This window comes from Pinus tabuliformis, chromosome 1_2 (genome assembly GCF_031772625.1).
Source record: "Pinus tabuliformis cultivar Carrire ecotype Pingquan chromosome 1_2, CPIR1, whole genome shotgun sequence".
NCBI lineage: Eukaryota > Viridiplantae > Streptophyta > Pinopsida > Pinales > Pinaceae > Pinus > Pinus tabuliformis.
The window spans coordinates 140,353,928-140,374,172 of NC_142298.1; the positions used below are offsets into that span (position 1 = coordinate 140,353,928).

The 20,245-nt window shown below is 39.8% G+C and overlaps 1 protein-coding gene and 1 pseudogene across 1 annotated transcript in view; both read left to right on the forward strand.

Moving 5' to 3' along the window:
- Positions 1–20,245, forward strand: part of LOC149204911 (Ankyrin repeat family protein) — a 58,859-nt gene that overhangs the window by 38,208 nt on the left and 406 nt on the right. The window contains exons 2-5 of the mRNA XM_089394826.1: positions 19,383–19,474; positions 19,588–19,666; positions 19,777–19,871; positions 20,058–20,153. Coding sequence (XP_089250952.1) covers positions 19,383–19,474; positions 19,588–19,666; positions 19,777–19,871; positions 20,058–20,153 — 362 coding nt within the window. The remainder of the gene's footprint in view (positions 1–19,382; positions 19,475–19,587; positions 19,667–19,776; positions 19,872–20,057; positions 20,154–20,245) is intronic.
- LOC149204912 (chaperone protein ClpB3, chloroplastic pseudogene) lies at positions 8,914–10,435 on the forward strand (annotated as a pseudogene).

Consider the following 20,245-nt stretch of genomic DNA (forward strand, 5'->3'; position numbering starts at 1 on the left):
CTAGTCCTCGCAATCTTCAGCAACTCCAATCTCGAGTGACTGCGGAAAAGGCCATGGGTATTGCTATGATTTGTAATAAATTTTATCATTTTTTTTCCTTTCTTGTACAAATCACCAATCCATTGGTATTGTTCATTTTTGTTTTTGACAATATCATGCAACAGAAGGTTCAATGTGTGAACCAAACATCCAGACCAAAATATGTTCGGGTATCTATCCTCAATAATTGCTCCCGCTGCCTTACAATTAGGAGCATTATCAGTGATGACTTGGATGACATTGTATGGGCCAATACGCTCAATTGTTTCAAGCAATGCTTCTGCAATGTTGATAGCGGTCTTGAACTTGTCTGAGTAATCATGTGCAGCTAGAAAAATGGGACCACTTCGGGACACAGCAAGAACACTTATCAATGGCTTGCCTTTTACATTTGTCCATCCATCAGATACAATGGACACCCCATTGTCAGTCCAAGAACTTGTCATTTTATTCAAAGAATGTGATATTTTTGCTTTTTCATGATCAAGGCCAACAGTTCTTGCCTTGTCATACCCAGGGCTCTTGTATCCTTTAGGGGCATCATTTATGGCAGAAACCATTTCGTGCCAATAAGGTGAGCGTAGAACATTGAATGGTATCCCATTTGCATAGAGGAACCTGTAAATTTTTGAATCCACATCATTCCTACACCCCTCATCAAGAAAATCTGATATGGTTCTACGGCGTAAAGATGATGACCCTGAGCCTCCATGTCCATATCCACTGCCTTGGGAGGATGCTGAAGGAGTTCTTTGTGAGCTTTCAAAGAAACCCCTTGATCTTTTTGCTTTGTATTGGGCGTCCTCCTCTTCCTTTATGTATTTGGCTCTATCTGCTGTTGACACCGCGTTGCAAGTTCTGATTCCTATTTGTTTCTCTCCATCCCATGCCCTTTTCCCGCAAAGGTGTCTTCTAGCACGGGTGCATGAGCCTGTGTAATCAGTGTTGCAATGGGGGCAATGAAATTTAGTGGTTCCACCCCCTCTCCCTGTTTCAGCCCTCTGAACATATTTCCACAATGGAGTTTGGTCTTGTTTAGTTTTTTGACCCTCATGTTCACCCTCCTCCACATCCTCCTCACTGGGGTTTTCACCTATTTGACTTCCTCCGGCTTCTTCATCCACCTCTTCAGTTTCAGGCCCCCTCCGTTTCCTACTCTCCACCACCATAATAACCAGAAAAGGGACCAGGAAGAGGAAAATGCCAATAAAAATCCTCAGGTCCATCGTGTTTGATGTTTGTAGGGTTTGAGTCTTGAATCTGCAAATTAATTTAGTTTATTGGGATTAATTCATTTAATTTATTAATTTAATTTAAATTAATGATCTTTAAACTCAAACAGGTAAATTAAACTAAACAAACTAACTACCTAACCAACTAAACTAACTAAATGATTAAGTTACTTACCTCTGCAAGCTTGCTCCTCGCTCCTTGGCACTTGTTCCTCGCTCCTCAGCTCTGGATCCTTGCTCCTTGCTCCTTTGCTCTTCCTCAGCTCTCAAGCTCAAGCTCAATCTCATTGAAATGATTTTTTTTTGGCCCATTGGGCTTATAAACCAAAAAAAATTAGTTAAATTTTTTTGTTTTTTCGAGTCCGGCGGAATTTTTTTCCGCTGAACCGCTCCCGGTTTTTTAAAATTCGCTCCCGGAGCGTTTTTTAATGCCCGGGAGCGATCAGGGAGCGATCGCTCCCCGATCGCTCCCGGGCATTAAAAAGCGCTCCGGGAGCGCGGGAGCGATCGCTCCCTGAAGCGCTCCCTCACAGACCAGGGAGCGCAAATTTTTTTACGGGAGCGCGCTCCCGAAAATCGCTCCCGTCCGGGAGCGATTTGGGGAGCGCGCTCCCGACCCGCTCCTGAGCCGCTCCCGCCCGGAGCGCGCTTCGGGAGCGGGTTCGAAGGGGGGGGGGGGGCGCTCCCCCGCAACACTGGGAATGTACCCAAGCTCCCTCTCAACCAGGGACTTGTCCAAGCTCCCTCCTAGGTAGGTACTTGCTTTGAAGTTCCTTCTTAACCAAAAACTTGCTTCCATGCTCCCTCTTACCTAGGGACCTGTTTCCAGCAACAACTATCTCTTCTTTGGTGGAGATCATGGGACCTTTAGCTGCTTGTATAGCTCCATTCGATGTCATGAATTTTATCATCATCTTTATGGAGCCTTCCTCTTGTAGGGCATTGGTCATCCATCCTATATGAAAGTGATCTTCTAGTCCACATCTGACTTTCCTTCATACAACTACCTCTTCCACGTCATGTTTTCTTTATGATCTTCCATCCAATCACATGAGTGCTAGTTGTAGATGACATCTACAACTATTTTTTGGTAGCCCTGTATCAACCCATCCAGATGTTGTTCAAAAATAAAAATGAACATCAAATCAAAATTACCTTTTGTGATGGCCCTTCATCATGACATTTGCTTGTTGCAACATCAACATCTTGCATACATATTGACATATCTCCAACATATTCAATGTCAAGGGTCTCCTTCCTTTCCAGATTTCATCAGAGTCTTCATACCTTTTTCTTGGAGATGTCATGGTCAATTCTTCTAGTCATTAGATGTTGATTTCCTTTTCTACGTGATCATAGTTACATCTTTCATGATCTCTTCTTTCTTTCTTCACATATTGTTCCCCAGGAACTTTCATCATATTTCCTTCATCTTTGTCAAACACCTCATATTCCATATGAGGACATATTATGTTGATTTCATCTAGTCAATATGTGAACCATGCCTTCATGCATCTTGAAAGAAATCCTTTTCCTTTGATCATACTGATGAGGTAGAGTTTTCACCCATGCTATCTGCAACTACATGACGACATGACTTTGTCAAACATATGCATACATACCTCTTTTCTACTTTTGGTTTGTTGGAAATAATACCTAGCAGAGGTGTTACTGGGCATTTATCCCTTTTAGCCTAGTAGACACATTAATGACTTTTGTCTTGGTGACATTTATGAATTATATTAATGTCATGGGTGGAAAAGGTACTGTACCATGTAACTTTTTTTTAATATTAAAGTCACTTGTACTTTATAAAGTGACTTTGTGTAAAGTACATAGTGTACTTTTCTAATATTAAAGTGAGGTGAAAAATCACTTTATGAGAAAAATAGAAAAAAGGTACACAATTTGAAAATGGTACTAGGAGGCTTTTAAGTAATGGGGTCAATGTGTGTGGGGGGTCAATTGAGAGTTATTCTCAACCTCACATTTTGAGATTTGGAGATTAAATCTCATCCATTGGATCTTAGGTTTAGGGATTCAATCTTTTCTAAGAGACAAAAGGAGAAAATGGAGGCTCATTCTTCACTTCACACTTGAGAGAGCATGAGGAGAAGAGGAGGAGACAAAACTTCAAGGAGAATTTGCAGCAAGAGAAGGAGGGATCAATTTTCTAGGAGGGAGGCAACCATAGGAGGCACAAATTCCAAGGAGAGGCATGAAAATCATGGAGACAATCAACACATTTTTCGAGGCAAACAATAGAATAGAGATCGAGTGCAACAACACGATTTCCAAGGCTGTTGGGCACAAATTTTGAGGGCTGTTCCTGCATTGACGTGCCCTGAAAATCGAGGCAACATTTTGGGTTTTGCTGCTACAGGCAACATGACTTTTGAGGAGGGCCCCTGCAATCACCTAGCACGAATTTCAAGGTTTTGCAGTCACTTCCAACACAGAAAACGAGGTAGCATTTGGCACATATGTCGAGGCAGAATTTTGGGCACAAAAATCGAAGAGCTGAGTTGTGAGAAAGTGCAGAAAATTCTGGGCATGAAAAATTTGTGAAATCTGAAAAATATCAGTGGGCATAAATTTCTAGATTTGTATTTAATGCTTCAGCTGCTAAGGGAGATAATTACTGTGATTATTTTACGTACTTAAACTGAATTTCTCAAGCAATAAAATCCTCTTTTGAAGACTGGTTTTCCCCAAGAGGCTGTGGGGTTTTTCCGGGGTCACCTTGACTAAAAAGTAGTCTCTCAGATGTGTAAATGCTTGCAGAAATTGTGTGTTAATTTTCAGCTGATAGGAAAGTGAAAGGAAACCAGCCTGGTGGAAGCGATTTGTCGATGACACCAATATAAAATGGTCTCATGGTAAGGCAGAAAGAGGATGGCTCTTTGGGCCATAAGGTTTTCAGGAAATGCTTGCAAAAATTGTGTGTTAATTTTCAGCTGATAGGAAAGTGATAGGAAACCAGCCTGGTGGAAGCGATTTGTCGATGACACCAATATAAAATGGTCTCATGGTAAGGCAGAAAGAGGATGGCTCTTTGGGCCATAAGGTTTTCAGGAAATCAACCCACACAGAGAGTTACCTCCATGCTGATTCCCACCATCACCTTGCACAGAAGGTTGGTGTTCTAAACACGCTGGCCATCAGAGCCCTTCGAATTTCCGACTCAGAGCACCTGGAGGAAGAGAAGAAGCATCTAATCTTAACTTTTAAAAGTATAGGCTACAAGGAGCAGGAAATAAAAAAGGCCATAGAGAAAGCTAAAAGAAAGTTGTTGTCTCATGAGCCTAAGGCTCAAGACCAGCCTAATTGTGGTGTTGTTTTTCTACCGTATATCCATGGGATTACGGACAAAATCGCTAAAATCCTAAAAAAGAAAAACATTATCACTCATTTCTCAGCTCCTGGTACTATCAGACAAAGTTTGAAGTCTGTTAAAGATGATATCGACAACCATCAGCTTAAAGGAGTTTATAAAATAGAGTGTTCCTGTGGAAAAAGCTACATTGGTGAAACAGGTCGCTCCCTCCAGACCAGACTCAAGGAACATGGCGCGGATATTAAGAACGGAAGATCTCGTACTTCAGCCCTGGCAGAGCACTCCTTAAAAACTAAACACCATATCTGTCTGGAAAGCGCATCAATTATCGCTAGGGAAGAGCAGCATCAGAGACGAAAGATCAGAGAAGCGCTTGAAATTATCAAACATCCTCATAATCTGAACAGAGATAATGGCGTGGAGATTAGCGGGAGCTGGCTTCCCTTGATCAAGGAAATAAAAATCACAAGTGCATCCCCTGGTTAAGGCCTCAGCAGGTAAGTTATCCCTCTCCTTTCTGGTGTCTTCAGTCTTTGTTTTCATTTATGTCTAGGTATAGATTTTCCATTGAATTCTAGGATTTATTAATTTCTTTATTGCTATTGAGTAATATATTAATCATTATATTAATTTATTATAAATATTAATTATTTATAATAGTTAATATAATATAATTAATATTAATAATAATAATTAAATTAAATTATTTAGGAATTAATATTAATTAAAATTAACTTCATTTTAGTATTAATATTCCCTAGGTATAAAATCAATTTCTGATTAGAATTAATTTTTCCCTAGGTTTAAAGTTAATTTCTTTTTAGAATTAATATTAATTTCATTTAGATCTAGGTTAATATTAATAAAGCTAATTAATAATATTATATCAAATTAAATAAAACAAATTAATAAAACAATCTAATATTAAATACAAATTAATATTATTTCATATAATATTAATAAAACAAATTAATATTCTAGAATTAATATTTCCCTAGGTATAAATTAATTTCTTATTAGAGTTAATATTAATTTCATTTAGATCTAGGTATAAATTAATTTCTTATTAGAGTTAATATTAATTTCATTTAGATCTAGGTATAAATTAATTTCATTTTAGAGTTAATTTTAATTTCTTTTAGTTCTAGGTATAAGTTATTTTCATATTAGAGTTAATATTATTTTCATTTAGTTCTAGGTATAAAATTAATAAAACAAAGTTATATTATAAATTAATAAAACAAATTAATAAAACAAATTAATAATATTAAAACAATTTAATACTATATATTAAATCAAATTAATATTAAAACAAATTAATATTATATATATAATATATTAATAAAACAATCTAATATTTAAAAATATTAAAAAACAAATTAATATTAGATTATATAAAATTAATTAAAATTAATTAAAACTTTTAAAACAAATTAATAAAAATTTTATAAAATTAATTAAAATTATAAAAATTATTTCAGCCGACAGTTTGTCATTCTAAAAGTTTTATCCTCATCACTATTTATCATTTCTTTGTTGCTCTTCTGTCATCATCATTCTCATATCCTAATGATGGATCCCATTTGGGATTTGAAACGTTGGTACAAAAATGTTAAAACTGTGGATTCTCCGGTCATGAATTCAAAAGATTCAAGCCACAGATCTCTGAAATCCATAGTATAAGTACTTTTTGAATGTTTACAATTAATGCATATTGAAATCTATATCAACGTGTCAAAACATGTGGGCTGGGCCTAAACAACACATGCAAACTTGTAAACTGGGTTAAGGGTGCCGATCATAATTTTTCTACATGATATCAGAGCAAAGTTGAGGCTCAAATCTTCATTTTCAGTTAGCTGAAAAAGAGGGCAACAAGCTACTAAAGTCTTCAACAGTGAACCATACCTTTGAAAGTTTGCCAGAAATTTAAAGACTTCAGCGATTTAGAAGGAGGTTGGTTCTAGCTTCTAGATTTGCTTCATTTTGTTGGTTGTGGGGTCATGGCTATTGGGTTGAGAGTAGAGGACAGATTGATGGGGTCTGAAAACTTTGGCCCATGGAAGGAGAGGATTATGCTTTTATTGTAGGAGGTGGAAGTGTGGGATGTTGTTGAAGCCACTGGGCGAGCACCCATTGATCCAATTCAATTGGTGTAGTTTAACAAGAAGAATGTGAAGGCACAGAGGATCCTTCTAGATGCCATAAAGGACCATTTATTCCCTCATGTTTCAGGGATGAGATATGCATATTGGATGTGGGAGTCCTTGGTCTCGTTGCACCAGAGTTCTAATGAGTCTAGAAAGATGGTGCTGAGAAAAAAAACTACACAACACCAAGATGAACAAGACCGATAGTGTGACATCTTTCCTCACCAGAGTTTCACAGGGGAAGGATGAGTTAGTTGCCATTGGAGAGGTTGTTCCAGAGGAGCAGTTGGTTTGGATTGCCTTAGATGGGTTTACTGAGAAGTGGGATGGCTTTATCCACGACTTGGTGGCCAGAGAGCACTTTCCTGGTTGGAGGAGGATGTGGGACGATTTCATCCAGGAGGAGATCAGGAAGAGTGTGAGAGGTGGCAGCAAGAGTGGTGGGGGAGGTGAAGAGGAGAATGTTGCTCTTGCATCTAAGGGCAAGAAGGGGTCTTCTAGTGGAGCAAAGCAGGATAAGGGGAAGCAGAAGGCTAAGGAGAAGGACATGAGCAAAGTGAAATGCTTTGCTTGTGGGAAGATGGGTCACTATGTTGTTCAATGTCCCAACAAGAAGGGTAAGAAGAAATAGGGAGTTGTAGCTTCAACAGATGTGGATGATTTTGAGGCTATGTTTGATTCAAAGTGTGTTTTGGTGGTGTGTTTAGCCACTCATGTCACTTCTTCCCATGCATGGTTCATAGATAGTTGAGCATTCTGCCATATGACCAAAGTTAGAGAGCACTGCAACGAGCCTTTTGGAGGGTGACATTGACTTGGAGGTTGTGCTTGGCGACAACTCCAAAATCAAGGTGGTAGGTATGGGGACAGTTTCATTTCAGAGTCATCACCTCCTCTGAAGGTGACAAATGTTCTTTATGTGCCAGGGTTGAAGAAGAGTTTTATATCAGTCTCTAGCTTTGGAGGACATGGGGTATGAGGTACTATTCTGAAAGGGACAAGTGTTGATATATCCCAGAGGATCCAGTATCGAATCTGCTCGTGTGATTGGAGAACGCAGTGGGAGACTATACAAACTTTTATTTCAACCTCTTCAAGCTATGGTAGCGCAAACCAGTAGCAATGATTTATGTGAGCTGTGGCACAGGAGGATGGCTCACTTGCACCATGGAGCTTTCAGGATGTTGAGGGAGATGGTTACAGGGTTGCCTGACTTCAGCACGAAGCATCATGATGTGTGCAGGGGGTGTGCTTTGAGAAAGCACACAAAGAAACCTTTCCAGAGTAGTGACAACAAAGCAGCAAATGTCCTTGAGTTGATTCATTCTGACGTATGTGGTCCTATGTCCCATGTTTCATTGAGTGGATATGAGTACTGTGACATTCATTGATGACCACTCTAGGAAGACCTGGATCTACTTCTTGAAGACCAAGGATGAGGTCTTCCGACAATTCCAAGAGTTTAAGGTTCTCGTGGAGAACCAGACAGGGAGGCAAATTAGGGTGTTGAGATCAGACAATGGGGGTGAGTACACTTCAGCAGAGATGAGAGATTTTTGTGGATGTGTTGGCATCAAGAGGGAGCTCATTATGCCTTATCACCCTTAGCAGAATGGGGTAGAGAGGAAGAATAGGACCATTGTGGGTGCAACTAGAGCTATGTTGCATGATCAAAGCTTACCTTTCTTCTTGTGGGCTGAGGCATGTAACACTGCTGTTTATTTGCGGAACATGAGCCCACACAGAGTCTTGGGGAGCAAGACTCCTGAGGAGATATATACTGGCAAGAAGCCGAAAGTTAGGCACATCAAGATATTTGGGTGCCTTACATATTCACACGTCTTTGAGAAGAAGAGGAAACAGATGGAACCCATTGCAGAGGGGTATCCTAGTGGGTTACAGTGAGCCCAACAGAGCCTATCACCAGTGTTCCACGGGGACGCGTCCCCCAGGGTGGGGTGCGCGCACCCCTCGTACCCCACGCACCCGGGACGGGGAGACTCTTGGGGGTGCGTTTCCCCACGTCCCCCTTTTGGGGAGACTCGGGGAGACGCAAGGGGGTGCGTTTCCCCAATGTGGGAGACTCGACTCCCCGAAAGGGGTACTTCTGGGCGTCCCCCCCAAAAATGGGGTTCTTCTGGGCGTCCCCCCGAAAATGGGGTTCTTCTGGGCGTCCCCCCTTCATTTTTGTCTAATTACCCTTTATAAACCAAAAAAAAAATATAAAAAAATGAAAATTAATTTATTAAAAAAACATAAAAAATAAAAATAAACTAAATTAACAATTACAAATAAAAAATTACATGAACAAGTTAGGGTTAACTCCACTTTTCAAGTTTTCATTCTGCCGCCATTCATTATGCTCTTACCTCAACGCATTTTTTTCTTCCATCTGCTCTCACTGCGCCCACGAGAGCTTCAGCGCATCCTCACTCTTCTCCACGCAGCGGCTTGCTGTTAGCACTTAGCAGTCGTTGCCCAACAGGTGTTGGCAAAACAGAATTAGCTAAGGCTCTTGCATCCTATTTATTTAATACTGATGAAGCTCTAGTGAGGATTGACATGAGTGAATACATGGAGAAGCATGCAGTTTCAAGGCTGATTGGAGCACCACCAGGGTATGTGGGTTATGAAGAAGGGGGACAGTTGACTGAGTCTATACGTAGAAGGCCTTATGCAGTTATTCTGTTTGATGAAATTGAGAAGGCACATACAGATGCCTTCAATATTCTACTTCAGATTTTAGATGACGGAAGGGTCACTGATTCTCAGGGTCGAACTGTAAGCTTCACCAACACTGTCATTATTATGACTTCAAACATTGGTTCTCAGTACATTCTAAGTAGGCTTGATGATGAACCTGGCTCAAAAGAGGAACTGTATGAGAGAATGAAGAACAGGGTTATGGAAGTGGCTCAAACGACATTTCGCCCTGAGTTCATGAATCGCATTGATGAGTATATTGTTTTCCAACCTCTAGACCATGAACAAATTAAGAGCATTGTAAGATTACAGGTATGTGGTTCATCTATCGTCATTCTTTTAGTGAAAACCAAAGCGAAATAGCGGAGGTTGGTCAGATATATTAGAAGTTAATTTATTTATAACTTTTTGATTTAATCATATAGAAACAACTGTTTGGAATATATGTTAGTTTCAGTTATTATTTTGGTTTTCAATGTAAATTATAGAATGATGTAAATTATAGAATGATGATTGATGAATGATAATTGATATGGATCAATGTACATTGTATTTGAATATTTGAATTTCATATTGAATTTTATTATTGAATCTTATGGTATTGAATCTTGACGAATTAGCATTATTGAACAATGAATATGAACATGAAAATTTCAAAATTATATACATATATATAAATTTATAATATATATAATTAAAAATTATATTATATATACCTCGACGTCTCCCCGTCTCCCCTAAATTTCCCTAAAATTTCAGGGTTCTCCCACACGTCCCCTTTGTGCGTCTCCCCGCACCCGCGTCTCCCCGTCCCGGAGACTTGGTGGAACATTGCCTATCACATATATCTTCCTGCACAGAGGAAGATTGTCATGAGGAGGGATGTGACATTTGAGGAGGAAAGGGCTTTGAGGAGGTCTCAGGAGGTTGATCAGGTAGAGCAACATGCTCCTCAGCAGGGGGCCACACCATAGGTTTCAGGTGCATCTGGTGGTACATAAGGATCAGGAGGTTCACCGCCTTCAAAGGTGATAGGTTCATAGGGCACAGTTTTGCCTGGTATCGGCTCACCTGGTGCAGGTTTATCAGACACAATATCTCAGAGTTCAGGATCTCCCTTGGTTATTTCAGAGCCTTCCTCGCTAGGAGGAGAGGCATGGTATGCTTTATACAAGAGGGAGGTGTACATTGAGCAGCTTGAGGGCTTTGAGTTGCATGGGAGAGAGTCTCATGTGTGTAGGCTGAAGAAAGCCTTGTATGGATTGAACCAAGGCACTGAGGGCATGGTATGAGAGGATAGATGCCTACTTGCAACAGATGGGTTTCCAGAAGAGTTATGCAGATGTGAACCTTATGCTTTATCTTGGTAGTTGACGATCCACTCATTTTGGTACTGTATGTGGATGACTTATTTATCATAGGGGAGGACAATCTCATCCAACACTGCAAGAGAGATCTTGCTTCAGAGTTTGATATGATTGATATGGGGTTGATGCATTACTTTTTGGGGTTGGAGGTTTGGCAAGAGGATGGGCACATCTTTGTAGGCTAGGGAAGGTATGCTGGAGATATTTTGAGGAGATTCCATAGGTTTCAGGTGCATCTGGTGGTACATAAGGATCAGGAGGTTCACCGCCTTCAAAGGTGATAGGTTCATAGGGCACAGTTTTGCCTGGTATCGGCTCACCTGGTGCAGGTTTATCAGGCACAATATCTCAGAGTTCAGGATCTCCCTTGGTTATTTCAGAGCCTTCCTCGCTAGGAGGAGAGGCACTAGTTGAGGATTTTCCCATACCGCCATAGGAGACTACTGCAGGGAAGAGGAAGCCAAGATGGCTTCGGGAGACCCTAAAGGAGGCTCAAGAGGTAGTAGGGAGACCCAAGTGGTCAGTGAGGGAGAGGAGAACGTTAGAGAGGTTGGGTGGCTTTATGGCAGATGTTGTGGAGACAAAGCTAGCTAGTTTTGTGGAGGTCGCTCAACAACAAATCTGGAGGGATGCCATGGTGGAGTATGCCTCCATCATGAAGATTGATGTCTGGGAGGTAGTGCCATGTCCTGATGGGAAGCCAGTTGTGACTTCCAGGTGGCTCTACAAGGTCAAACATGCTGCAGATGGTAGCGTTGAGAAGTTCAAAGCTTGGTTTGTGGCACGAGGGTTCTCACAGGTAGAGGGAGTTGAATATGAGGAGATCTTTGCACCGTTTTTTCCTTATACTTCCATTAGAGCAGTGATATCTATAACAGCTATGATGGGTTGGAGGATTCATCAGATGGATGTGAAGATCAACTTTCTCAATGGTGTTATACAAGAGGGAGGTGTACATTGAGCAGCCTGAGGGCTTTGAGTTGCATGGGAGAGAGTCTCATGTGTGTAGGCTGAAGAAAGCCTTGTATGGATTGAACCAAGGCACTGAGGGCATGGTATGAGAGGATAGATGCCTACTTGCAACAGATGGGTTTCCAGAAGAGTGATGCAGATGTGAACCTTATGCTTTATCTTGGTAGTTGATGATCCACTCATTCTGGTACTGTATGTGGATGACTTATTTATCATAGGGGAGGACAATCTCATCCAACACTGCAAGAGAGATCTTGCTTCAGAGTTTGATATGATTGATATGGGGTTGATGCATTACTTTTTGGGGTTGGAGGTTTGGCAAGAGGATGGGCACATCTTTGTAGGCTAGGGAAGGTATGCTGGAGATATTTTGAGGAGATTCCATACGGATGGTTTGCAGGCCTATGGCTACTCCTATGATCACCGACTGGAAGAAGCTTCATGATGCTGATTTCAAGTTGGTGGATCCCACTTTGTATCGTCAGTTGATCGGGTCATTGATGTATCTAGTCAACACTAGATTGAATATTTGTTTTGTAGTCAACACACTGAGTCAGTTTATGGAGCCCATGGGAGTACATTGGGTGGTTGCAAAACATGTGTTGAGGTACTTATAGGGTACAATGGACTATGGTTTGGACTATGTCAGATTTGATGGAGTCAGATTGATTGGTTGCACAAACTCAGATTGAGCTGGCAGTGTCAGTGACCGGAAGAGTACTTCTGGATGTTGTTTCTCATTGGGCTCGACAATTGTGTCATGGTTTAGCAGGAAACAAAAGTCAGTGGCATTGAGCAGTGCAAAGGCAGAGTATGTGGCAGCGATTCAGGCAGGGTGCAAGGCATTATGGATTCGCAAGATGCTTCATGGATTATTTGGTCAGATGTTGAGACCAACTACGATTTATTGTGACAATCAAAGTTGTATTAAATTCTCTGAGAATCTAGTGTTTCACGATCGGTCAAAGCATATAGAGATTAGATACCACTTCATTAGAGACTGGGTTCAAAGAGGAGCAGTGAAGCTTGAGTATATATCCACTGATGATCTGGTAGCAGACATTCCCACCAAGTATTTGCCAAGAGGCAAGCATGTTTTGTTTAGAGACAGGATGGGAGTGATGAGCAACACCTTCCTCGGTAAGAGGGAGTGTTGGAAATAGTACCGAGGAGAGGTGTTACTAGGCATTTATCCCTTTTAGCTTAGTAGACACAATGATTTTTGTCTTGGTGACATTTATGAGTTATATTAATGTCATGAGTGGAAAAGGTACCTAAAAGTGTTGTACCATGTACTTTTTCTAATATTAAAGTCACTTGTACTTTATAAAGTTATTTAATGTGTAAAGTACATAGTGTACTTTTATAATATTAAAGTGAGGTGAAAAATCACTTTATGAGAAAAATAGAAAAAGGTACACAACTTAGAAAAGGTACTAAGACGCTTTTAAGTAATGGGGCCAATGTGTGGGGGAGAGAGTCAATTGAGAGAGATAATCTCAACCACACATCTTGAGATTTGGAGATTAAATCTCATCCATTGGATCCTTGCTTTAGGGATTCAATTGTTTCTAAGAGACAAAAGGAGAAAAGGGAGGCTCATTCTTCACATCACACTTGAGAGAGCACGAGGAGAAGAGGAGAAGACAAACTTCAAGGAGAGTTTGCAACAAGAGGAGGGATCAATTTTCTAGGAGGGAGGGAGCCATAGGAGGCACAAATTCCAAGGAGAGAGACATGAAAGTCAAGGAGACAATCAACACATTTTTCGAGGCAAACAACAACACATAAATCAAGGGCAGCAACATGACTTTTGAGGATGTTGGGCACAAATTTCGAGGGTTGTTCTTACATTGACTTGGCCCGAAAATTGAGGCAAAATTTTTGGGTTTGCTACTATAGGCTGCGTGACTTTCGAGGAGGGGCCTTGCTGTCACTTGGCACAAATTTTGAGGTTTTGCAGTCACTTCCAACACAAAAATTGAGGTAGCATTTGGCACAGAAGTCTAGGCATAATTTTGGGCACAAAAATCGAGGAGCTGAGTTGTGAGAAAGTGTAAAAAATTTTGGGCATGAAAAATTTGTGAAATCTGAAAAATATCAGTGGGCACAAATTTCCAGATTTGCATTTAATGCTTCAGCTGCTAAGGGAGATAAGTACTGTGATTATTTTATGTACTTAGACTAATTTTCTCAAGCAATAAAATCCTCCTTTGAAGACTGGTTTTCCCCAAGAGGCTGTGGGGTTTTTCCGGGGTCACCTTGACCAAAAACTAGTGTCTCATGTGTAAATGCTTGCAAAAATTATGTGTTAATTTTCAGCTGATAGGAAAGTGAAAAATAGTAGAAGTACTCTTTGAATGTTTACAATTAATGCATACTGAAATTTATATCAGCATGACAAAACATGTGGGTTGGGCCTAAACAACACATGCAAACTTGTAAACTGGGTTAAGGGTGCAGATCATAGTTTTTTCGACATGGCCATCTACACTAGATGATTTTATTCTAGCCATAAGTTCTACTTATGCTTCCAATGAGGTTACTAGGAGCTACTTTCTTCTAATAATGACTGCCATAGACTTCTATGTCAGCTATGTTTCAAGCTTCTTATGATGATGTCATGCGCTCTTGCTTCAATTGTATGCTCTTATAATGCCATCTCCTAAAATGATGTATTCTATCATGCTTCTAGAGTTTCCTACCATGATTGCTTTACAAAAACTGAAAAGAACTTGGTGGAGAAGATTATCTCAATCATAGTAGAGATCTTTCACTTCCTCCTTTGATTTCTTCTTTTTAGCTTCTTCCACTTCTTCAGTGATATGGGCTTCTTCCCTTCCTCTTTTGTTGTTGTCCTTCTTGAGCTGTGGATAGTCTCCCTTGAAGTGCTCATATTCATGATAGCCATAGCATTGGATTTTTGACATATTCTTCTTCTTTTTTTGAGGACCAATCTTTCCAAATTTTCCTTTCTTTTTCGCTTGGGTGGATTCTCTCTCCTAGAGAATTCGACTTCCAAGTAGCTCTGCTTGATGACCTATCTTCACTTCTGCAATTTGGCTTATTCTGCTGCAATAGGAGCCCTAATTTCTTCGCACGTGTGGAGAGTATGGGCCCAAAAACAATCCCAAAAACTTGACTTTCTCTTCCTCTTTCGTCCTCTTCTTTTTCACTCTCCTTTTCTTGTGATCGAACTTGAGTGTGTTTATTATGCCCTTGAAGTGAGGTCGAGGTCTCCTTTATATAGGCTTCTTCATTGGGTCGAATTGCTCCTTTTAGGCCGACTTGTCCATGAGTGTAGGCCACCTTGAATATTCGTTTATGACGAGGCCTTGGAGGGTCTTTTGACTCAAATAAAATTTCTTTTTACAATATGTAACATGCCCAAATGGGTCTTCAATACATGACAATAATTTTCTTGACTTGTAGACTCAATGACAAGGCCTAGAAGCTCTCAATGGGAGCTTGACCTATAAAACAAATTTCCTTGCATGAAACCCATGCCTCAAGAATAACAACAATAAATTTATTTTTCTCATTACATCAAATATATAAAATCATGATTACATATGTCATTATGAAGACCGAACCTAGTTACATATTTCAACATAAGGCAATGATAGAAAAGGAATCTAGTAGGAGTAAGGTCACCTGAACAAATATTGAAGGTGAATTGAGTGCTAATGAGTTTGCTGACTTCTGTAAGCAAGAAGGCATTGAAAGAGTATTTTCTACTCCATATAATCTCCAACAAAATGGTGTTGTAGAGAGAAGAAATTGCATAGTTGTTGAGATGGCTTGGTGTATGTTGGAGGCTAGGGTACGACTAATAGATGGGCAAAAGTTGTATATACTCTTGTATATGTACTCAATATTTGCCCTACAAAAGCAGTGCATATAATTACCTCGGAATAGGCTTGGTCAGGAAGAAAGCCCCAAGTTAGTCACCCAAAGATTGTTGGATTCATTTCTTATGTTTTAGATGTTTAGTTTTGGAAGAGGAGAACCAAAGTAGATGCTAAATGTGAGAAGTTAATAATTTTTTAGTTGGAGGATTAACACTTGGGTTTTGACCCTTGAATTTTAATATGATAAATTATGTATTATTTGTACGATGAGGCTTATGTGATGCACGTGAAGCCAAGTGTGTCAAGTTATAACAATCCTACGTTATAAATGCGAAAAAGGAATTGTAAATATTCCTAGAGCAGAGCCCAAGGCAAAAGCATGGGTAGTGAACGCATTGGAGTCCAAGAAGTGGCCTAGGATTATAATGTGGAAGACATGTTTCTAGGAACCAAACTGGATTTTTTCGTTGTATGCTTATGTAATGTAAAAACATGTATAAGTGAAAATGTATGTTCGATCAAGTTATGGGACATGGGGATGTGAGAGTGGGAAAACACACTTGGGGGATGTGTGTAATGTCGTAGGGCTTATGTTTGTCTAGGGTTTTCCAATGATTTAACGACATGACCCGGTTAATTATTCATGGTGGCCATCTGTCTATGTAATGCACAAGATCTTCAATGGTAGTATAAATCTTCCATAAGCTATTGGAAAAAAAGATTTAACTAATGATGCACAATAAAGCACTTGTTCTATATTACTGATAGTTATATAATCCTTCAGGAAAGACCACAAAAGTTAGTGCTGATTTGCCCATAAAACAATAGATTTATTCTCCCCACAAACCCCAATATACTTTGGATGTAATGCCAAAATTTAGAAATCCAAGTCTTCGAACTGTAACTAGCTTAAGACCAATGTCTAACTACTGTCTATTTATTTTGTAACGTTAGTTCGAAATTTCCGACTGTGATATAGAAAAACCCTTACGCTGATTATAATTACTTGTGGAATGACAAATGTCCCCTCTTTGTTGCGCGTATGGTTAGGGTATCATAGGATATACCTACAGACGCAAATAATCCTTTTACCTTGTCATGGGAAACCCTTGCTACAAAGGGTGCTCTCGTAATTCTTGACACAATTGATGCCTTTGTCCTGACCAAGCTTGGTCCCAACGCTATCATTAAGCAGGTCCAAATATAGGGGTCCTGTGGCTTGAGTTGGATGCTTCCATCCTTGTCTGAAACCCCAAGGGATTTTGCGGCCACGACTTTCACAAAAACGCGCTAATTATGTTATTCGTTGTTCAGACTCGATTGCCTTGTTGTCTCAATTTAGACGAATGTTCTTATTATGGTGGCAGGGACTGACTAGGGCCGCAGGAAACCCTTGACTTCACTATATCAGATGTTGCCTAGATAACTTATACTCACATATCTCAACTCCGTAACAAGATTGGATATGGGCCATCGCTTGACAAAAGTGTTTCGACTGCAATTATGGTCCATCTAATCCTCTCCTGCACAATCTTAGCTCGAACTCAGATTACTGTGTTGCAAAAGTCTGCAAAAGGGGCCACGACTTGTATTAGTTGGGCTCACTTCGATTAGACAAACCTTCATTGTTTTTGAGTAGAATTCGTTGAGCAATGAGAGATCAGAGAGAGTTGCTTCCTTACTTAGCCAGACAAATCAGAGTTGCGTTGAGTAGATATGCTGTACCATAACAAAAAAAAGAAAGATGTCTAGGTAGGGTGGAATGAACTCCACCGAAACTAGACAAAAAAGGATTAGATAGGGTGGGATTAGCTCCTTCGAAGCTAATCAAGAAGATGGGGATTAAAGTTATTAAACCCTTCGAGCCTCAACTCAAGAAAGCAGAGATATCAAATCCAAATCCATGATGAAAAATGATTCCAACTCTCCTTTATTTATACATTTCCCCACGGGTTTCCTCTGATGTGAGGGGTTGCAAGAGCAACCCCCAATTTGGGATTTTTTTACCGCAGCCGATCCGAAATTCACGCAATGTTGCCCCAAACATTGGATAATTGGCTTTTCCCCTTTTATCAACACTGTTGCCTACAGGGTTGGATCGGCTACTTCGTCCTCACGTGGGAAATTAATCCATAAGGGACATTATAATGTGTGGAGACTTACGCAAATTTTTGGGGAGTGTCATGGGGGATGGGGGGACGTTGAGGTTCTTGACATAGGGTACCCATTCCTTAAAATCCAAAGAAATAGTAAAAATTCAAGATATGAAATAGTAAATCAAATTGATACGTCTAATTCTTAAGATTAATTGTAGTTCATTAGTCGATATTGTAATTTCAAATTTGTAAACAATACAAACTTGATTAATTTGTTTACCTTTTCGAATTTTTCAACGGAGAAGTTGGAAGGGGGGAGAAACTAGGCATCCCACTTTCTAGGGGGACTGTTTAGGTGCCTCCCAATCTGTAAAACACCACCCTTTCCACATGTGAAATGTTTCATTATGCATTCTGCATTTTGGGGACACCATTTTGCAAGGCATTTTGGGGTGTTAGGGGCTTGTTCCCAACCGTGTGGTGCATGTTCTTCTGTAACGTTGATATAACATCCCAACCAAAAAGGTTGTTTAGGAAGCAACAAAGGGATTATGATATCACAAAAGAGGAAGAGGAAAAGGGGTGCACGAGTGATTTGACCATGACACTTGTTCTTTGGGAAGTTCTATCTTTTGGTCAATGCTTCATTACAAAAATTTCCCATCAACCTTAGAATTGATTTGTCCTTTTGATGTTTCTCCAAGCTTCTAGGGAAGGCACATACTCTCTGTGCAAGAGGGAGTGTATCATGTACATATTCTTGGAGAAGTTCATTCATTCATTTTCTAATCAGCATTTTCTCCAGTTATTTTTCTTCCACAAGATTTTCCTCTCATTCGTTATGGGAAGTCTATGTGAATGTTATCCTTACAACAGGAGAGAATCCCATGAACTTGTGGCTGGTAAATTCTTGTGGAAGTTGGGGTATTTGCTACAGACAATATAGAGGAAATGAGATGGTTTTGAAGGATAAACCATGGCTGGAATGTCTCCAGTGGCTGAATTAGAGAACATTAAAGCTGCAACCCTGATATCACTGCTCACTCTGTTTGGTAGCCAAGTGTTTCTATTCTTGGTTATTACTAGAAGGCAACCAGCTGTTTGGACTCATTTTGCATATATTGAAGAGTGGTGGAAGGGAAGAAGATTCCTGAGGGATTGTTGAACAAAGAAAAGGAAGTTCTTTCATGTGTTGTGTAGGGCAGTGGAAGGGAAAGCCACAGTTGATTGATGGTTGGATGGGGGCCTGGAGTTCTCTGTAGTGAGCAGATTGGCTATGCCACGACCTAAAATTGATTAAGTCGATCAATGTTTTGATGCTGTTAAATATTTAACAAACAGTTACTTTCATTGAGGCTTGTAAACAACTCATATCTTTTAGAATAGAACGTCAGTTTGAATGGTTCTCTCTCATTTTTTTCTGGTCTATATTTTCTGATACTGCGTTTGCAATTTCTGATAGAGCATTCACCTTTACATCTACATCTTTTGCCTTTTTTGAAGAATTTTATTGGTTTACTTCACATGCTTACATTAGGCATGAATGCTTTCTCTATCTTCACCTAGTTATCAGTTTCTAGATCTGATTGGTTAAATTTTTCTGAAGTGCTGTTATTTTATGTTGAATAATTGTAGATAATTTGATTGGTAGCATTGACCAACCGGCAGAAGATGGGGATACTGCACTTCATTTGGCTTGTCTTTATGGTTACACACCTTGTGTACAGGTTGGGTTTTTGTAAAAGTTTATTTCCAAATCTCATTTTAATACTTTTTGTGATATCATTCTCTTTGAGTCAACTGATTATACAACATGTTTTGCTGTACTTGTGTGCGATAGCTCCTTTTGGAGAGGAAAGCAAGCCTGGATTCCAAGGATGAGGATGGAGCAATTCCTCTACATGATGCATGTGCTGGAGGTATTGACTGTGAGCTGCTGGCAATTCTTTTCCAAGTTATGCAGATTGTTTCTAGTTGGAACTCTCAAAAGACTCTATGTTTGATTAGACTTGAATCTGGGATTTTGCAGGGTTTGTTGACATTGTTCAAGCACTATTAAATGCTGCTGAGAATAAGGATCATATAAAAAGGCTTCTTGATACATCTGATATTGATGGTGACACGGTGAGCTTCAAACCAAAATTCATATTCCTAGTAGGTGAAAATACTTTGCAAGCTCCAGTAAATTAGAAATATTGATTATGTTCAGAGTGGAGTTTCCAAAGACTTGGTACTTGTTAAATGCTGAGAAAAAAGTGCATCTTTAGTTAAGCTATGGTGTAATGACTGACATCTGTTTGTGTCAATTAGCCACTTCATCATGCAGCTAGAGGGGGACACTCGGAAGTGGTGCAGGTGTTGCTGAATGCCGGAGCTTCTCCAATTGTAACAAATGTTTTTGGAAAGGTGGGAGTCTTGGTTATCAAGTTCTTATGTTCTTTATTTGTTTGATGGTTAACTATAAGATTTTATTGACTCCTATATATTATTTCGTTTAT